General features: G+C 34.5%; 1 protein-coding gene across 13 annotated transcripts in view; it reads right to left on the reverse strand.

Annotated features, from left to right (window-relative positions):
* Positions 1–21,782, reverse strand: part of LOC135834981 (multiple PDZ domain protein-like) — a 382,459-nt gene that overhangs the window by 8,865 nt on the left and 351,812 nt on the right. For all 13 annotated transcript variants that reach the window (XM_065348995.1, XM_065349003.1, XM_065349002.1 and 10 more), the window contains 6 exons: positions 13,206–13,277; positions 12,951–13,050; positions 6,931–7,112; positions 6,452–6,607; positions 5,596–5,763; positions 5,323–5,510 (listed from right to left, as the gene is read on the reverse strand). In XM_065348995.1, coding sequence (XP_065205067.1) covers positions 5,323–5,510; positions 5,596–5,763; positions 6,452–6,607; positions 6,931–7,112; positions 12,951–13,050; positions 13,206–13,277 — 866 coding nt within the window. The remainder of the gene's footprint in view (positions 1–5,322; positions 5,511–5,595; positions 5,764–6,451; positions 6,608–6,930; positions 7,113–12,950; positions 13,051–13,205; positions 13,278–21,782) is intronic.

Here is a 21,782-nt window from a genome sequence, read left to right on the forward strand (position 1 = left end):
AAAACCAGTGTTTGTGACACACACTGTTTAAAACCAGTGGTTGTGACAGACACTGTTTAAAACCCGTGTTTGTGACAGACACTGTTCAAAACCAATGTTTTGTTTTCAATCAGTGGGTGTCTCCACACTCTGGCTCAGGACCCGTGTTTGAGACAGACACGGTTTAAAACCAGTGTTTCTGACAGACACTGTTCCAAACCAGTGTTTGTGACAGACACTGTTCAAAACCAGTGTTTGTGACAGACACGGTTCAAATACCAGTGTTTGTGACACACACTGTTTAAAACCAGTCAATTATTGACAGACACTGTTCAAAACCAGTGTTTGTGACACACACTGTTTAAAACCAGTGGTTGTGACAGACACTGTTTAAAACCCGTGTTTGTGACAGACACTGTTCAAAACCAATGTTTTGTTTTCAATCAGTGGGTGTCTCCACACTCTGGCTCAGGACCCGTGTTTGAGACAGACACAGTTTAAAACCAGTGTTTCTGACAGACACTGTTCCAAACCAGTGTTTGTGACAGACACTGTTCAAAACCAGTGTTTGTGACAGACACGGTTCAAATACCAGTGTTTGTGACAGACACTGTTCAAAACCAGTGTTTGTGACAGACACTGTTCAAAACCAATGTTTATGACAGACACTGTTTTCAATCAGTGGGTGTCTCCACACTCTGGCTTAGGACCCGTGTTTGTGACAGACACTGTTCAAAACCAGTGTTTGTAACAGACACTGTTCAAAACCAGTGTTTGTGACAGACACTGTTCAAAACCAGTGTTTATGACAGACACTGTTTGAACCCAGTGTTTGTGACAGACACTGTTCAAAACCAGTGTTTGTGACAGACACTGTTCAAAACCAATGTTTATGACAGGCACTGTTTTCAATCAGTGGGTGTCTCCACACTCTGGCTTAGGACCCGTGTTTGAGACAGACACGGTTTAAAACCAGTGTTTCTGACAGACACTGTTCAAAACCAGTGTTTGTGACAGACACTGTTCAAAACCAGTGTTTGTGACAGACACTGTTCAAAACCAGTGTTTGTGACAGACACAGTTCAAATACCAGTGTTTGTGACAGACACTGTTCAAAACCAGTGTTTGTAACAGACACTGTTCAAAACCAGTGTTTGTGACAGACACTGTTCAAAACCAGTGTCTGTGACAGACACTGTTCAAAACCAATGTTTATGACAGACACTGTTTTCAATCAGTGGGTGTCTCCACATTCTGGCTTAGGACCCGTGTTTGTGACAGACACTGTTCAAAACCAGTGTTTGTAACTGACACTGTTCAAAACCAGTGTTTGTGACAGACACTGTTCAAAACCAGTGTTTATGACAGACACTGTTTAAACCCAGTGTTTGTGACAGACACTGTTCAAAACCAGTGTTTGTGACAGACACTGTTCAAAACCAGTGTTTGTGACAGACACTGTTCAAAACCAATGTTTATGACAGGCACTGTTTTCAATCAGTGGGTGTCTCCACACTCTGGCTTAGGACCAGTGTTTGAGACAGACACGGTTTAAAACCAGTGTTTCTGACAGACACTGTTCAAAACCAGTGTTTGTGACAGACACTGTTCAAAACCAGTGTTTATGACAGACACTGTTTGAACCCAGTGTTTGTGACAGACACTGTTCAAAACCAGTGTTTGTGACAGACACTGTTCAAAACCAATGTTTATGACAGGCACTGTTTTCAATCAGTGGGTGTCTCCACACTCTGGCTTAGGACCCGTGTTTGAGACAGACACGGTTTAAAACCAGTGTTTGTGACAGACACTGTTCAAAACCAGTGTTTGTGACAGACACTGTTCAAAACCAGTGTTTGTGACAGACACTGTTCAAAACCAGTGTTTGTGACAGACACGGTTCAAATACCAGTGTTTGTGACAGACACTGTTCAAAACCAGTGTTTGTAACAGACACTGTTCAAAACCAGTGTTTGTGACAGACACTGTTCAAAACCAGTGTCTGTGACAGACACTGTTCAAAACCAATGTTTATGACAGACACTGTTTTCAATCAGTGGGTGTCTCCACATTCTGGCTTAGGACCCGTGTTTGTGACAGACACTGTTCAAAACCAGTGTTTGTAACTGACACTGTTCAAAACCAGTGTTTGTGACAGACACTGTTCAAAACCAGTGTTTATGACAGACACTGTTTAAACCCAGTGTTTGTGACAGACACTGTTCAAAACCAGTGTTTGTGACAGACACTGTTCAAAACCAGTGTTTGTGACAGACACTGTTCAAAACCAATGTTTATGACAGGCACTGTTTTCAATCAGTGGGTGTCTCCACACTCTGGCTTAGGACCAGTGTTTGAGACAGGCACGGTTTAAAACCAGTGTTTCTGACAGACACTGTTCAAAACCAGTGTTTGTGACAGACACGGTTCAAAACCAGTGTTTGTGACAGACACTGTTTAAACCCAGTGTTTGTGACAGACACTGTTCAGAACCAGTGTTTGTGACAGACACTGTTCAAAACCAGTGTTTGTGACAGACACTGTTCAAAACCAGTGTTTGTGACAGACTTTGTTTAGAACCAGTGTTTGAAACAGACAATGTTTAAAACCAGTGTTTGAAACGAACACTATTTTTAATCAGTGTGTGTCTTCACACCCAGGTCTAGGACCAGCGATTGAAATAGACACTGTTTTCAATCAGTGGGTGTTTTCACACCCTGATTTAGCAACAGTGTTTAAAACAGACACTAGATTCCACGTTTCCCCTAAGTTGACAACTCCAATTCCAATACCATAGGCGAAGGAGCGTATAGAAAATCATCTGTAATGCTTAAATCTTCTAAAGATGAGACAAGTAATTTCAACAATTTTTTGATTTTTAAACTTTGATAATATTTTTTATAATTATGGAAAATTGACTGATTTTTAAATTGAAACTGAAAAGAAAAATCAATTAAAATTATATTTTACTGAAATAAAATTAAAAATTAATAAATGAAATTTCAATTTGAAAGAAAAAAATTTATTTAGTCTATTTTTCAATTTTTTTTCCAAAAAATGATTTTTCTAAAAGTGGAAATTTTGAACACTTTATTTCATCAATTTTTTTTGACTGCTGATTTTTAAATTGAAATTAAAAAAGAAAAATCAATTGAAATTATATTTTATTAAGAATTATTAAATGAAATTTCAATTTAAAAAAAAAAAGTTATGGAGTCTATTTTTCAATTTAAAAAAAAAATGATTTTTCTAAAAGTAGAAATCTTGAACACTATATTTTGATCAATTTTTTTTGACTGCTGATTTTTCAATTGAAATTAAAAAAGGAAAATCAATTGAAATTATATTTTATCGAAATGAAATTTCAATTTGAAAAAAAAAACAATTTTTTATCAACGCTGTTTATTTTTTTTTCAAAACATAATTTTTCTAAAAGTAGGTACATATAAATTTTGAACACTTCATTTTGATCAAATTTTTTTTCGGTTTCAAGAACTTTTACAAAATATTTGTAATTTTCTTGCATTAATTTTGCAATTTTTTTGGAATTATAATTTTATGATATGAGAAATTTCAACTATACGAGTACCTACTTTGAGTAATTTTCACAAAATACGTAATAAATACCCATTGTTTGGATCATCTGACAGAATCTCAAGATTTCTTTTTTTTTAAAATTTGCAATTTTCAGCGATTTTCATGCACATTGCACACTGGATAATTTCTACGCATTTCAAAAAACTTTACGACCTTCGGTGTTTTATTAACCTATTCAAGAATTATTTTAAAGCGATATTTGCTACGTCTTGTTAATAATGTTAATAGGTAGTCAATTTTGTCAACGTATTGTACGTACAATTTTTGAAACACTCGACGAAAAAATTGAAAATCGTGCCTATGAAATTATTAAAAAAGAAAAATGAATCGTCAGAGAATTCAGAAATGACAAATTCACAATTTTGACCAAATTTCGGAATTGTTTCGAAAATTTTAAGCCATTGTCTTTTGGTCATCCATGTTAACGCCGTTTTTACTACAATTTTTCAAATTTCCAGTATTTTCTATAAAATTTCACGGAATTTTTCATGGTTTTTTTTTTTTTTTTTTTTTAATTTAGTAAACTTTTACAATATTTTCTCCAGTTTTTGAGAATTTTTGTTTCATTTTCTTCAATCTTCGGGTCTTTTGAAGAATTCTTCCACCCTTATCGACTTTTTTTCAATTTATAAGAAATTTTAAATTTTAATACAACTTTTTCCAACTATAAATATGGTAATTTTAGGCGATTTAAGTGGTACTTTGGGAAACGTTTGCATCATTTTGCTCACTTTGAACATTTTACACTTATTCCGTAAAAATTCGATAATTTTTTGAGAATTTCTTATTTTTTTCAGCATAAATATGTTTTTTATTATTTTTAATAGTGCATAATATTTTAATCTGAGTAAATTTTTCAGCAATTGGATTATTCGTGAGTGAAATTTAGAATGTAGTTTTTAGGTAATTTTGTTGTTTTTTTTTTATTCTGAAATTTAGTCACTTTTATTATACAATTTTTGTTTTATATAAAATTTTGACAGTGTTTCGTAAATTGTTTTTTTAAAAAATAATTTTTGAAAATTTTAGCTAACTTTGATAGTACCTAATTTAAAAGATTTTAGCTATGCTTTATTTTTTCTCATTTTTCAACAATTTTTATGCAATTTTCCACCAATTTTTAGGTTCCAACACGTATATTAAATTTCATCAATTTTTAAAAATTTTTAACAATTCATAATAATCTTAATTGTTTTTTTTTTTTTCAAGAAGTATCAAAGTACATATTTTGAACATTTTTTACAATAGGTATTTCACTTCAATTTTTAATGTTGATCATTCTGTGAATTTTTACGTAATTTAAAACAATTTCAAAGTCAATATATTTGTAGAAAATGTTGAGCAAGTCAGATATATCAAATTTTGATGTCATCTCATTGAATCTTTCACAATTTTCAACAATTTTTACATCAATTCAACAATTTTTTTTTTTTATTTGAAACAAAAGCCACAAAATTATTGAACTAGAAAAATAAAAAAAAATAAATAAAAATTGTACCAAATTCTAGAAATTAATTTCCTAAATCACGAGTACCTTAATACAACATCAACATTTAAAAAAATTAAAAATTGTACCAAATTCCAGAAATTAATTTCCTAAATACGAATACCTTAACACAACATCAACCTATACCCAACGATAAATTTCCTTTCCATCCGGATCCGGACAACGATACGCTTCCTTTCTTCGTCAAATAGGTAAGTATATATTTCTTCTAATTTAAAACCATCGAAAACAACACTTACTTATCCGAAGTTGAAGGACTAGGTCTAGCTTTCAGTCTTCCCAATTTAATGGACACTTTGCCCGACGTCAATTTCAACACAGCAGCTGCTTCTTCTTGAGTCGAGTTCCTTAAATCTTGACCATTCACAGCCAATATCTGATCACCTTTCATTAACCTTCCGTCAACTCCAGCCGCTCCACCAGCCACCTATCAAAGTACACAATTACCAATTAAAATCCATACATCATCTTGGTCCATCCATATTAATTTTAAAAACAAATGAAATACTAACGATATCAGAGATAAATATTCCGTTGCCATTTTTACGTCCAACGATACTCAGTCCGAGACCTTTACCAGGTTTCTTAGTCAATTCAACGTCGATGCTGTCTAGTAAATCTTCCTCCTTACCGGCCGAACCATTGGCTACGGATTCGTCACGATAAACAACCATAGTTATCTGGCAATAAAAAGCGACAATTTAAGTAGCTAAGACACGGTAATACAAGTAATAACGCTATAAGTAAGTAAATAATGAAGCCAACTTTCGCAGCAGCGAGCACGAGCTCATGAACAGGACGACGACGAACGACGATGAAAAAAAAAAGAGCTCAATTTAACCGGTGATTCAACTTGGCAGATTATTATTTCTCACACACTCTACTTCGGTACCTAATGGCGAGAGCAGGAGCAGTGTGAACTCGTATTTTGATAGCTCTCAGTGTCGAGAACGATAAAGAAAAGAAACAGACAAGTTTATAGTAATCGACGAAATATGTACCAACGAAACTAATTTCACGAAAAACTACCACCCTCATTCCTTATACTTATTACTATACGAGTACGAGTATTTCGTTCATCGCCAGAGCAACAAAACTTTCGTACTAATAATAAAATAAAAAAAAGTTGAGAGATATTATATCAGAAAATACTCGATGAAGCTTACTCTAGATACCGTACCCTTTCTCCCTTGCTTTTTCCTTAACTGTTTTCTTCTTCGCCAAAACTATACTACGTACAACTCTCCCCTTACTCCTACACTCGACGCTGCTGGCCTTATGGCACTTTATACCTAGTTTGCTGGTTGTAGTATACGATATACTCGAACGAGTATAGCTGGCTAGGTCATGATGTTTTCTTATTCTTACTTTTGAAGGGGTTTGCCTTAAAGCTGCTAGTGCCTTGTTGTGCGGAATACTACGGAAATCTTCGCCGTTCACTTCTAATATTTGATCACCTGGTTTTAGACGACCGTCTTTGGCAGCCGCTCCGTCCGGATAAACTTCGTGGATTATTATGACGCCCTGAAAAATGGAAAACCAACGGAAATTAATTACGTAAATTTGCACACATTTTTCGCTTCAGCGATCCTTTGCTGGGAAGTGGAAACTGAATGAAAACTCGACGTGAACTTTCGAATTAATTGAGAAATTTTGTACATAAAAAATCGTAAAAAGTTTCATTAAAAAAAAAACATTCAAATTCATGCATCAAAATTATTAAAAAAAAAAAAAAAAAAAAAAAAAAAAATTGAAATGACCCATCATTCATATCACAGAATTTGAAAAAAGAATTAAGATTGAGTTTTAAGAAGTCGATTAAAAAAAATAAAATAAAATATACTCACTAATAACGTATCACAGCCACCAACTATACTCAATCCTAATCCCATCTTATCCTTGTTGATTTCTATGGTGCACTCATGGCCGGGACGTATGGTAGCCGTAGCTGGATCACAGGGTGGTTCTTCTACAACCTCAGGTTTAGATGGTGTCGTAGCTCCATGTGTACTATTTGCGCCAAGCATTTCTGTAAACAACCGGCATCAGCATTCAGCAATAGGTATATTATTATCGAGGAATCGCCATCATCAAAACACGATGTCCGCGACGAATACTATTCATCGCTGCACTAAATTAAATTAGAGTCTCGTTTATGTATTGTGTGTACGAATACGAGTAAGTAGGTATGGTAAAAATTTAACTAGAATACAAAAAAAAAAAAAAATACAAAACAAATGATACTTTCGTTCCGTGGCGACCGCCTATTTAATTAAGTAAATGAGAAGGCGGCTCAAACGCAACACATTAAGGATAATACTTTTTTTTTTTTTAATAAACGGGTTAGCGTGTGGCGTACAAATAACGCGTAAAATACTAAATTTATACCCGGCGTACTCGTAAGTAGGCATCTAGTGTATTTTCAAAACGAAAAACCTTGGCCTAGGAAAAATCATTTGAAAAAATAATCGATAAGTTTAAGTGGTACTGAACAAATTACCTATTTTAGAGATTTTTTAAAAAGTATTTTTGAAAAAAAAAAGGTTGAATAGGTGGAGGATGGAGGAACATAAGGGTAGGTAAATTACGGTGTTTAATTTGAAAATGTGATGAATTTTTTATACGTACAGAAAATGAAGAAAGGTTCGAGGAATTTTCAAATATAGACAAAATTAAAAATGAGTTAGCTGCCTTTAATGGGTCATAAAAAATGAAAAATATGCCACTAAACTGAAACAAATTATTCAGGGAATTGGATTTTGTAAAAATTGTGCTTTGAAAAATGGATTGATATTATATCAACTTACAAGGCAAGTAGGTATCCTGACAGGTAAAAATTTTTTAAACCAGAACAAAAGGGAGTCGAAAGAGGACTCTAAAGTTCAAGAGCTGAAATTCATTTTTTGATTTTTAGTAAATTTTTCGAACAAGCTTTGTACCAACTAAACCAACTTAATTTATTTTTTAAAAAAAGCAGCTTTAGAACTCAAAAAAGTTGGAAAACATTTCAATACGGAAAGAAAAATCACAAAAAAAATTTAGCAAAACGTCGACGATTTCAGCAAAAAGTAGGATTGTTATGAAAATTCATTCGCAAAAAACTGATATTTGACTGAGGCAATTTTTGACAAAAAAGTTGGATTACACTAGGCAACAATTTTTGACCTTTTTTTTGTTTTCGGCTTGAAAATGAGCTTAATCGATAGTTTAGACCCTAAAACAAAAAACAGAGTGGGGTTTTTCAATTTGAGTTGTTTTTGTGGTCAGGGGAGATGATCAAAGTTGCAAAAATGGCCGTTTTTGCCCTATTTCACGAGTCTGTGGCGACATCAGTATCATGTTTTTAAAAAAAACAAGGTCATATTCGGATTCTACGCACTTTTTTAAGTAAACATCTTTACCGGATTTTTGATTTTCGAACATTCAAGCGCATACGGAAGATTTTTGTTTGTAACATAATTTTAAAACTCGGAGCGCGCGACGCTGGCGTTACTCCACGATGTAATCGTGGCGCGGAACCGTGTTCGCGCGGGCGAGGTTCTCGTGCAGTAAAAATTTCGTGTTACAAACGAAAATCTTCCGTATGCGCTTGAATGTTCGAAAATCAAAAATCCGGTAAAGATGTTTACTTAAAAAAGTGCGTAGAATCCGAATATGACCTTGTTTTTTTTGGAAACATGATACTGATGTCGCCACAGACTCGTGAAATAGGGCAAAAACGGCCATTTTTGCAACTTTGATCATCTCTCCTGACTACAAAAACAACTCAAATTGAAAAACCTCACTCTGTTTTTTGTTTTAGGGTCTAAACTATCGATTAAGCCCATTTTCGACCCGAAAACAAATATGCCGTTGCCTAGTGTTATTTTGCAACTTTTTGGCAAAACACATAGCCAGACTTTTTAGCTATGTTTTGCAAAGTAACAATTTTTCGCAATTTCTGGCAAAAAGGCAAAATTTGGGTAACTTTTCGAGAAAAGTGAGGCTTTTTGATTTTTGGCAGAAAAGGAGAGATGTCAACAATTCTAGCAAAAGGCAGAGCTTTTCAGCAAATTTGGCAAAAAGTGAGACTTTGTACCAGGAGGGGATGCGCCCCTAGCTTCCACCATAAGGGAAGATTGTCAAAGGAAACTTCCATGAGGCAGAGCCATCTGTTGAAGTAGTTCAATGAGGCACTTCCAAGTCTGTGTACAAGTCATCTTCAACAGTATTTAATTAGCAGTACACGCGTATAGTTATGTCTGAGTGGCGAAGAGAGGTCTCCTGTCTTCAATCTATGTATTTGGGGTAAAATCTTCATCCCCCCAATTACATTTGGCGCCCAACGTGGGGCGCGGGCGCCAATATGTTGAGTTGTGGACTATCCTCTTCTGCTTGAAGAAAGATGACATCTACTTTTACATATGTGAGTTGCGGTGTATAAAACACTTCCATAATAATACACAAACATGCGCACTCACCAACTGATGTATTTCACAAGTAACATACCTACAATCAATTGACTAAAACAAAGGCTGTATAAATGTACTCACTATACTGGCTGAAACGATTTCCCTAACCTCGAGATTACAATTACATGCGAACAGATCAACAATTAATTATAATACTAGAGAGAAGTCTTCTACCTAGCTTGGAAGTGGCTCAGAAACCAGTTCCTATAGATCGTGTTGCCTGCTGCGTAGCACTGACAAGACTGTCAGCGGCCTTGACAAAAGTATTGACATGATTTTACATGATGGTTGATTGAAAAAAGTCGAAATACCTATTATCCACAAAGGGGTTAATCTAACTACGTTTACAATAATTAATTAAAAATTGACACCATTTTCAAAAACTATGATGGAAATGCTGATGGTTGTCATTGCTGTCTACATTTGTATCTACAGTCATGCGCAAGATTTCGATGTATGTAGATACCTTTGTAGACCTTATGATTGATATTGAAATTCAGGTCGTCTCGTCGATCCAAAGTTGATGTCCACTATAAGATCGACAAAAGCATCTACAAAATTTTGATCTTGTATAGTTACTTTTGTCAATCTAATAATTGTCATCAACTTTGGCATTCGCAAGACAACCTGAATTTTGATATCGCTTATTGGGTCTGCAAAAGTATCTACAAAATGTCGTCATTGAGTAGATACTTCTGTAGATCTTGTATTTGACAGCAACCATCTGGTTAATATTGATGAGGAAGTTGATGTCGATTACAAGATCTATAAAATATTTTTAGACAACTCATTTGTCAATGTCTGAGTCCACAATAAAAATAGAAAAATGTTTCAAGTCCAGAATAAGATGGACTGAATATTCTTTCAAGGCTTCTCACTCAACAGCGGCAATGGTCTAGTGGTTAAGGAACATGACAGAAGCGAATGGCAACCCAGGTTTAATCCCTACCCAGGGCAGATTTTTTTCTTTCAAAAAAATTTTTTAGGGTGAAATATTTTTGAGAATAATTTTACTTGAATCAATAAAAGAGTTTTGGGCACATTTCGCACATTTTCAATCAAAATTTCTCTCTTTTAGACTCAAAAGAAATGACACCAATGTTGAGACTTTGTCGAGACAAAAAATGAAGGGAGACGACAGTCGATTTTGATATCAACTTCCCACTCATCATGTATTGACACTGGTGTTAACAAATGTCATGTCGACAAGTGACGGATTAGAGATCTTATCTTTTCCATCGACTTTGGCATCACTTGTGCTACACGGACTGTAGTGGAACTACTACATAGCAGTGCAGCCACTTCCCTCAGGTCCAATACTTCCTTTTAGGTGGAAGTAATGGGTGCAATCCCCACTGGTACAATTTTTGGAAAAAACTTACTTTTTTCAGAAATTTTTTCTAAAAAAGCGTAACTTATTTTTAAAAATTCTCATATGTAATGGAAAAGTAAAATTGGTAATTTTGTTGGAAAATGAAAATTTTGGTAATTTTTGGTTTGAAGCATGTCGTTGAAAATGGTAGTAAAAAGCAAGCCTTTTCTTGGCGATTGTTGGCCAAAATGAGGGACTCAATTTTTTGCAATTTTCATAGGCAAATAGCGAGACAGAAAATTTTAGAAAAATTCCTTTAAAAAAACGAGTTTTTCGGTCAATTTTTGAAAAAGAAATAAGCTTTTTTGGCATGTAAAGAAATTGTCTTTTGCTTTTAGCAGAAAGCGAGGCTTCTACAATTTTAGTTGAAGACAGAGCAACGCTGAAATAGCAGTATGGCCATTTCGAAGCGTACATATGTACGTACCTTCTTTTGCAAAATATTCACTTGTTCTTATCATAAACGTCTCCCCTTTTTTCTGCAGGAAATACCGCCAACATTAAACATTTGCAAAAATTGAATTTTTGAAAATTTTCAAATTTGAAAAAATGTACTATTTATTGACTTGCGAACGCGAAAATGAAAAAAGCTGAAATTTGGTTTGTAACCTAATTTTGAACACCCGAGGATTTCAGTTAATATTACTCGTAGGTTCACTTTAGGTCTTTTAATTTGTCAAAATTTCCTAAAAGTCTCGCTTTTTTTCAAAATCGTTCAAAAGTATTGATTTTATGCCAGAAATTTTGCAAAAAAACCCTGACTTTTACAAAAATTGTCAAAATCTCACTTTTTTGCTAGAAACTTTTGTTTTTTTTTGTCAACATCGCAAAAGTTTTACTTTTGGCCAAAAAATTGGCAAAACTTTCCGCTTGAACCAAAATATTTCACCAAAAATTACTTCCATCTTTGTTAACCAAAAATTGCTACAAAAAATCCCTGCTTTTCAGCTAAAATTTCCAAACTTTTGTTTTCAGCAAAAAAATAGCAAAAAGTCTCATCCTTCGTCAAAATATTCAAAAAGTCTTGTTTTTTTGACAAAAAGTGCTTACATTATGTCTCGCTTTTTTGCCAGAGAAGTAGTCAAGAAGTCCTGTCTCTAACTATAGTTGGCAAAGTCTTGCTTGTTTGCCAGAAACTGTTGAAAATTCTCACTTTATTGACAAAAAATGCGAAAAGTGTACCTATAAATTGTTTGCCAATAACTGCCCAAAAGTCCCCTTTTTTGCCAAAATTGACAAAGTCTCGAAGGAGTTCCATTCGTATTTTTTTTAATTCATTTTTTTTTACATCAAACCAAATTGAAATGTTCCGGTTTCTTTTGCGATATTACAGCCATTCCTACACCTATCATTAACAACCTTTTGAAACTTTAATTCCGTAATCAGTTTCGAAAATTTAAACATGAATTATTCCACCTTAAATTAATTTATTCGACCGAAATTATTTTTAATTCTCAACATTAATGTATCATGTCCTCGAATGTCACAGCTGGAGTTGTTGTAAAAACACCTCATTAGAAAAAATCTAGTTAGTAAAATTCATTTAGAATATCACCAAATTTACTCTCTTAACTCGATAAATACTTAGGTACCAAAGCAACCGAAAGCAGAAAATGCTTCAGGTTCAATTAATTCAAACAATCAAAAATCCATTGAAATCGATTTAAAATCAAAAGAACATAAAAATAGCTAGCGAGGAAATTGATTTTGAAAGTATCAAATAATTTTAATTTGATCGTAATTTACAATAAGTAATTATTTTGACGATTTGAAAAATATTTTTTCACAATTTTTACAACGCAAAAAAAATGTTTATAAATATTGGCAACAACTTTTCAATGAATCTGAGCTCACTAATTTTTCTCAAAGTATCTCAAAAACAAAGCCATTTATGTACACACAGCTTGTGACATCAGGTCGTTTAGCCCCCCCCCCCCCATACAAATTATCTTATTTTTACATACCTACTCCAATCCCTAATCACGTATCAACCGTACTCTAGTACACTATAAATAAACGAATTTAAATCCAAAACAATACTCACTCGAATCTGCATCTTTAGCTGCACCATCGGCCATATCTCGTTTAGGATTACACACCACTAACGTAACTATACCTTCGGCCTGTTTCAGTAACGTCGCCGCCTGCATAATCGTACAGCAAAAAAAAAATTACATATAATTATTCCGCGAACATAACAAAATACACGACGATAATAGCGCCGCTCAAACACAATATGAAAAAAAAAGGATACCATTGAGGTGTAATATTCGAGTACGTATATACGATAAATACTCACCGAATCGTAAGATGAGCCGATTAACGTATCTTTATTCACCGATAATATCATATCTCCGACCATTAAGCCAGCCTGATAGGAGAAAAAAAATCGTGTAAATTATCGTACAATAAATGGCAAAATAATGTACACATTTCGCGCCATGCCTCTCCTTCGCCTCTCTCGTTCCCCAATTTAATGACGTGCGTGATTTCGATTCGGAATGTATACCCAAGTGTTTTTTTCAACCAAGTAAACCGCGTTATACCCCGGTGAAAAAAAACCATCCTTGTGTCTATACAAAGTTACATAAAGTTGATGCAAATTTAAATGCGATTATGCTCGACGACGTCGCGTCGACTGCGTCGCGTTGCATTTTAATCTCGCGTGTATTTAGCATGTTACGATATGATGATGATGATGATGCTGATGTTGATGTTGATGTTGAAAGAGCCGTTTGTTGTGCTCCTTGCACTCTTTTTGTGCAGAGCTGTTGGGAAAAGTTTTTCGCATATAGTCGCGTACCGTGTCGTTCGTACTTGTATTTGATATGAATAGAAATTATGGTGATGCTTCCTTTTCGTCGAGTTAGTTGTCATAGTATCACATCGTTGGGACGATGAGCCGAAAAAATTAAACGTACGGAGTGTAGTAAGTTTGGGACGTAACTCCTGCGAATATAAGAGTAGGCAAACTTTTTAGTATGCTGTGAGTTGCCTTCGCATAAGTTAATGGCTAAAAGTACGGTACAGTCAGCGTGTAAAATGTACCTTTTGTACACAGTGGATTCGGAAACTGGCATATAAAATGTAATTAGGTAGCCAAATATTCTCTATTAAAGCCGAATATGCGTCAGTTTTTTCAAACTACGAAAATTCATTTGAAATATGCAATTTATTAAAGCTCAAAAACTATTATCGCTTTAGAAAATCATAAAATGAATTTTTTCATTGTTCTGGTCATTTTTTTTTTTTTTAGGTAACAATTCATACATTTACATGCATACGTACATTCGAAGTTTTTTCGATAAGTTCACTCACAACGGAATAATTTCCACTGTTTAATTCTGATTTCAACAATCAATACGAGGCCCTTTGAGCTCCTAAGTAAGCTACCGAATTTCAACAAATTGAAAAACCACATGGTTCAAGAAATCAGAAGGGGAGGGGAGGAGGTAATGAGGAGGAGGGGAGGGGGTCCAGAAAAATCGTATCAAAAAATTAGACAGAAATTCGAATTCAGCGCCCCCAAAAACCAAACAAATCATAGGTCACACAAATTTTGCAATTTTTTTTCGAAAAGGGGCTTGTAGTGGACTTTAGAGGGCTTATGCAGACAAAATACACTGAAATTCGTAATCTGCGCATCTAAAAACCCAACAAACCATACGTCACACGAATTTTTCAATTTTTTTGAAATTTGGGGGCCAGCAGGAGGTCTATGGGGGCTCGGATTGAAAAATTGAGTTGAAATTCGAAATCAGCGGATGCAAAAACCCAACAAATCATACGTCACACGAATTTTTCAATTTTTTGAAATTTGGGGGCCAGTAGGAGGTCCATGGGGGCTCGAATCGAAAAATTCAGCTCAAATTCGAAATCAGCGCATGTAAAAACCCAACAAACCATATGTCACACGAATTTTTCAATTTTTTTGAAATGGGGGGGGGGAGGCAGTCGGGGGTCCATAGGGTCTCGAATCAAAAAATTGAGTTGAAATTCGAAATCAGCGCATGTACAAACCCAACAAACCATACGTCACACAAATTTTTCGATTTTTTTAAAATTTGGGGCCAATAGGGGGTCTATGGGGGCTCGAATCGAAAAATTGAGCTGAAATTCGAAATCAGCGCATGTAAAAACCCAACAAACCATACGTCACACAAATTTTTCAATTTTTTTAAAATTTGGGAGCCAGTATGGGGTCCATAGGCCATAGGGGCTTGAATCGAAAAATTGAGTTGAAATTCAAAATCAACGCTATCGAAAACTAAACTAACGATATGCAACATGATTTTTTATTTCTTTTTTTTGTCAAAAAATCGACCGAACGTTTTTGAGCATTTTAGAAAATTTTGTAGCCCAAAATTGGGCAGGTCATTCGTGATTTTTGTAAATTTTGAATAAGGGTCATGCGACCTATCAAAATGGGTTAAAATTTCGCGAGAAATTCAAATATTTCACCCAAAATACTTTTTGAGCACATTCGAAGAATTTGGAGCTCAAAATTGGGCAGGTCATTCGTGATTTTTGTAAATTTTGAATAAGGGTCATGCGACCTATCAAAATGGGTTAAAATTTTGCGAGAAATTCAAATATTTCACCAAAAATACTTTTTGAGCACATTCGAAGAATTTGGAGCTCAAACTTGGGTTATAATTTCAGTTTTTTTGAAGAAATATCAGATCAATTGAACTGCACGAAAAATTCAAATATTGCGATGAAAATGTTTTTTGGCGTATTTTCAACGAATTTGTGGCCCAAACTTGGACCATGATCTTAGGACTCTTTGAAAAAGAGTCGTATGAGACCTATCAAAATGGGATACAATTTTGCAAGGAATTCAGATATTTCGACGAAAATGTTTATTGAGCATTTTGAAGAATGTATCATGCGAGTTGCAAGAAATTGAAAATTTCTATCGAAACAACCAAGATTTCAAACACAAAATTGAGTCATGATTTTCGAGTTTTTTGAAAAATTGTCATGTGACTGCCATAAAAAGTCTCATAAAAATAAAGTCCAGCGTTGTAATCTGATTACAAAATTTTCAACGTCTCTTGAAAATTTAAAATATCAGAAACTTGACAGAAATTTTTAATTCCCCAGCTGTAGAAGTTTTAATCCAATTCGGTAAGTTCATGATACATTTTTCAAAAATCCCAAAACCGTAATCAAATTTGGGCTCTATAAAGTTTCCAAAAATGCTCAAAAAAACCACTTTTTTCAAAATAGGTACATATTTGGATTTCTCGAGAAATTCTAACCTATTTTGAAAAGTTGTGAGGCAGTTTTTCAAAAATCTCAAAATCATGATTCAATGTTGGGCTCAAATTTCTTCATAAATGCCCCAAAAACATTTTTATCGAAGTATTAGAATTTCTCATCAAATTTTAACCCATTTTGATAAGTTGCATGGCACTTTTTTGAAAATCGCAAAAATCGTGATCCAATATTGGACTCAAAATTTTTCAAAAGAGCTCAAAGAAAATTTTCGTTGAAATATTCGAATTTCTCGTGAAATTTTAACACATTTCAATGGGTCACATGGTCCTTTTTCGAAAATATCAAAATCATGATTTGATTCAATTTTGGATTCAACTTTCTTCAAAAACGCTTAAAAAACAATTTCGTTCACTCATTCGAATTTCTCGTGAAATTTTAACCTATTTTGATAGGTCGCATGGTCCCTTTCAAAAATCTCCAAATCATGACCCAATTTTGGGCTCCAATTTCTTCGAAAATCACGACTCCATTTTGGGCTCAAAATTCTTCAAAAATACTTTATGCCCAAAAATTTCAGCCAAATTCGACTGTCTAGAGCACTTTTGGACTGATTTGCTTTCACTGCTGAAGATTCTGAATCTGATATTATTTTTTTGGTAAGTGGTAAAGAAATAGCCTGAAGAGGGTAAAAATCGAAATTTGTCCAATACTTATCGTAGATTCCAAATCTGATGCATTTTTTGGTTGGAGTAAAATCCAGAAAACCAGAATGAGTATCTCTTTTACCAGAATCAATACGCCATGTAATTCAGAAATGCATTCATCTTCCAAACTACACCTAAACAGTCTAGATCATCACTTCGTTTATCATTCACAAAGAGGATTCGACGATCATAAATGCAGCAAATAAGTACATTCGTCAATTCACGTATCTTGCAAGTATAAACAACAAATTAGACGTTCACTTCTTCTAACCACAAAACCTCTCATTGCATTTCGCATTCTACGAACGAGTACATCGAAACTTGTCAATTCGATGTATATAATTATAACGCAGTTCATTCCACACCTGTCAATCTCTTTCATCAAACACGAGACGACAGATTCGAGAGGTAAGTAGGTAGGTATACGAGAACTACATAGATAGGCACTTAACGCAAAGTTACGAAAACATCGCAGCACGTGAAAGCAGGCTGAGAGGATATAGAAAATAATTTCAGTTCGATGGCTCACGAAACGACGACGATGACGACGACATGATATCAGCAGCAATGGCAATACTTATGATAACAACAACGAAGCGAAGAACGGGTATAACGCGATGCAATAAATTTTCAAAATCCTCCGCAGGGGGCAATGCTGTGAAAATACACCAATGACTGATAAGCTAACATACGCCCAGGTCGTACATTTACCTATACATTATGGCGAGATAAGGCATAGTCGCATATACGAGTAATTCAGCCACAAAATAGGTTTTGTCCATACAACGCTCATTATTCGGCTTCGGCACCGCGGAGCAAAGCTTTCACCGTATTCAACACCCCGCTCTATATAAATTTTGATTTCTCCAGCTAAGAAAAAAATCGACTTCGAGACGCGAGTCAAATTTGTATTCCGCAGGTTTCGGGAAAACGACGACGACGATGCTTTCGAGCCGACATCGACAACTAAAAGAACGGGAGTCTGGATTAACGAGAAAAATACGTGTTGGTCTTTTATTACACGAAGAATGTCGATGTCAACCCCGCCAGGCCACCATACCCATTACCCATCCTATCGAATGAAATGCGTGTCGATATCGATGAAGGACAGGGACACCCTATGAATTTCGTGCAGATTAATTGAGTAAATGTTTTCCAAAATCGTGTGTAAGTTATCACCGGTCGTGTAACGTGTACATTTACAATGTTTTCGTCGGTGTTATTCCATTATACTATGGTAAAAAAATGAAATGAAAAAAAAGAAGAGTTAAGAAAAGAAGGGTGCTTAATGAAACATGCGGGGACAGGTAGGGATATAATTGAGTTTGAAAAAAAAAGGAATAGCAAAACGTATTGAAAAATTAATAACCGTTCAAATAACGCAACGGTGTGTAATTTATTCAGCGCGACAAAATTTAAATAAATGTTTTATGCAATAAAAAAACAAAAAAACAACCGCTCAGTTCGCTCACGAATAGCATCGTTGTATGGTGAGAATTTCTACCTACCAATTCCGACGCACTGCGGAGACACCGTGTCGTTTTTTTTTTTTTTTTGTAATTTGAAAAAGGAAACGAATAAATGAAAACAAAAACTTACCGAATTAACATTTTAATTGTGTAAATTTTTACATCGATGCGTTTATGGAATAACTCGAACTCGATGTCGAGGAAGAAGATTCCCATTTTAATGCTGGGTATGGTTAGGGTCTTTTTTTCGAAGATCAATATATTCAATAAAAATACCGAATGGCAGACGTTCAAGTTCACTCTTATGAGACGTCTCAGTGAGCTAGGTAAAGTGCAAGAGACAAATGAAACTCAACCGATTCAATAGTCAAAAACTGGATAACAAAGGGCTAAATTCGAAATGAATCGTAACAAGAGAATAATTTAAAATGGTTCAGGAGAGGAAAAATCAAATTGCTCAAAGTGAAAATCACACAATTATAGCTTGATATTGTCAATATTGTATTTTAGAAAATTCAAGAAAATGCAAGAAAAATTCAAAGTGAGCCACATTAGGCGCATCTCAGCCATTTAGCAATGAGTTTCCAGTATTTCAGAATTCCATCAGTGAATTATCCAAACATGAGTGTGCAAAGTGAAAGTCACACACACAGGTTAAGATTTCAAAGGCACATTGAAAAGTGTCAAAAGTTACCTCGAAATCAAATAGTATATTACACAACGAGGGCCGAAAAATCACTTTTTCTCCGAGTTTAGTGAAGTAATTTTTCCTGAACGAGGGTGGAAAGTACGTATTTTTACATCCGAGCGATTCTCGCGAGCTTGGAAAAGTAGTACTTTTCAGCCCTAGATAGGAAAATGAATTAAAAATCTAACCTACAAATTTGTTCATATCATGTTACTAAGAATCCTAACCCTTAACTTGCGCCCTCATTTGAGTGGAGATGTCACAAAATACGTGGTGGTTGCATTTTAATTTTTTTCAAAATTTTTTTGGAAGGTCCAAAAGTTCAAAAAATGTAGGTACCTAGTTCATGGGGCATATGTGTAGGTATCTTCCTCCTCGTGAAACCAAATCAGTTTCAATTTTGAATTTAAGGTTAAAATAATAATTATGATTGATTAAAAAAAAAAAAATTCACCAAAAAAATTTCACATTGATTTTAGGCCCCTCTTCCCCAAATTTTTAGGACCTCAAATTCAAATTGGACCTATGCCATATTTTTAGATACGAGTACCTTCTCTTCAATAGCTTTCGATTAAAAAAAAAAGATTTCCTATAGCTTTCAAAGGAGCGAAATGAATATTAGTGAACTTTTCAAATATATTGTGCCAGTATTTCAGGTTTTGATTTGGGTGGGGAGGGGGTTCAAAAATTTCAATTTTGGGACATATCTCTATTCCTATTTAATTTCATGTTGATTTTAGGACCCTCTCCCCTCCAAATTTGGAAAACCTTAAATTCGAATTGAACCTCGTTATAATTATTAAGACCAATACCCACTCGTCAAGAGCTTTAGATTTCAAAAAAAATTGCTTCAAAGTGGTATCAAATGAAGGTCCAAAATTTCCAAAAATTTGGTTTTTGGGGCATATCTCTCGTTCTATGTACATGAGAAGAGATCGGTTCAAATTTTGAATTTCAGGGTCAAATGCAGTATAGAAAATGCCACTTTTTCAAAAAAATATTTGTGATTTTAGGATCCCTTTTCCCCAAATTTGGGACCCCTGCAATCAAAACTGGACCTCAGATGTATTTGTAGGAGAAAGTTGGTTTTTTCAATACTTTTTAGGAAGGGTTCAAGAATTCCAAAAATTTAGTTTTTGGGGCACATATCATGCGACCAAATCGGTTCCTGATTAAAATACAATTTGGAAAAAAAACTTTTCCAACAAAAAAAACCTAATACCGATTTCAGGACCTTTTTCTCAAATTTGGGACCCTTGTAATCAAAATTGGACCTCGGATGTATTTTCAGGAGCAAGTTGATTTTTTCAATATTTTTTGATGAGGGTTTGCAAGTTCCAAAAATTTAGTTTTTGGGGCAAATATCATGCGACCAAATCGGTTCAAGGTTAAAATATCTACAATTTGAAAAAAAAAACGTTTCCAACAAAAAAAAAACTAATACCGATTTCAGGACCTTTTTCTCAAATTTGGGACCCTTGTAATCAAAATTGGACCTCGGATGTATTTTCAGGAGCAAGTTAGTTTTTTCAACATTTTTTGATGAAGGTTTGCAAGTTCCAAAAATTTAGTTTTTGTGGCAAATATCATGCGACCAAATCGGTTTCAGGTTAAAATATCTACAATTTGAAAAAAAACACTTTTCCAACAAAAAAAAAACTAATCCCGATTTCAGGACCTTTTTCTCAAATTTGGGACCCTTGTAATCAAAATTGGACCTCGGATGTATTTTCAGGAGCAAGTTGGTTTTTTCAACACTTTTTGGGTAGGATTCGCAAATTCCAAAAATTTAGTATTCGGGGCACATATCATGCGACCAAATCGGTCCCGGGTTAAAATACAATTTGAAAAAAAAACACATTTTTTCAGAAAAAAAATTCATGCTGATTTCGGGACCTTTTCCTCAAATTTGGGACCCTTGTAATCAAAATTGGACCTCAGATGTATTTTTAGGAACAAGTTGATTTTTTCAACACTTTTTGGGGACGGTTCAAAAGCTCCAAAAATTTAGTTTTTGGGGCACATATCATGGACCAAATCGGTTCCAAGTTAGAAAAAAACATATTTTTCCAGAAAAAAAATTCATGCTGATTTCAGGACTTTTTCCTTAAAATTTGATACCCTTGCAATCAAAATTGGACCTCACATGTATTTTTAGGAACAAGTTGATTTTTTCAACACTTTTTGGGGACGGTTCAAAAATTCCAAAAATTTAGTTTTTGGGACACGTATCATGCGACCAAATCGGTTCCGGGTTAAAATACAATTTGAAAAAAAAACGCGTTTTTCCAGAAAAAAATTATGCTGATTTCAGGACCCTTTTCTCAAATTTGGGACCCTTTGTAATCAAAATTGGACCTCGGATGTATTTTTAGGAACAAGTTGGTTTTTTCAACACTTTATGGGGAGGGTTCAAAAATTCCAAAAATTTAGTTTTTGGGGCATAGGGTATATCATGCGAACAAATCGTTCCAGGTTAAAATACAATTTTTAAAAAAAAACACATTTTTCCAGAAAAAAAATTCATGCTGATTTCAGGACCTTTTCCTCAAATTTATGGAACCCTTGCAATCAAAATTGGACCTCAGATGTATTTTTAGGAACAGGTTGGTTTTTACAACACTTTTTGAGGACGGTTCAAAAATTCCAAAAATGCAGTTTTTGGGGCACATCATGCGAGCAAATCGGTTCCGGGTGAAAACACAATTTTTTTAAAAAAAAATTCACGCTGATTCAGGACCTTTTCCTCAAATTTGGGACCCTTGCAATCAAAATTGGGCCTCAGATGTATT

This window comes from Planococcus citri, chromosome 2 (assembly GCF_950023065.1).
Source record: "Planococcus citri chromosome 2, ihPlaCitr1.1, whole genome shotgun sequence".
NCBI lineage: Eukaryota > Metazoa > Arthropoda > Insecta > Hemiptera > Pseudococcidae > Planococcus > Planococcus citri.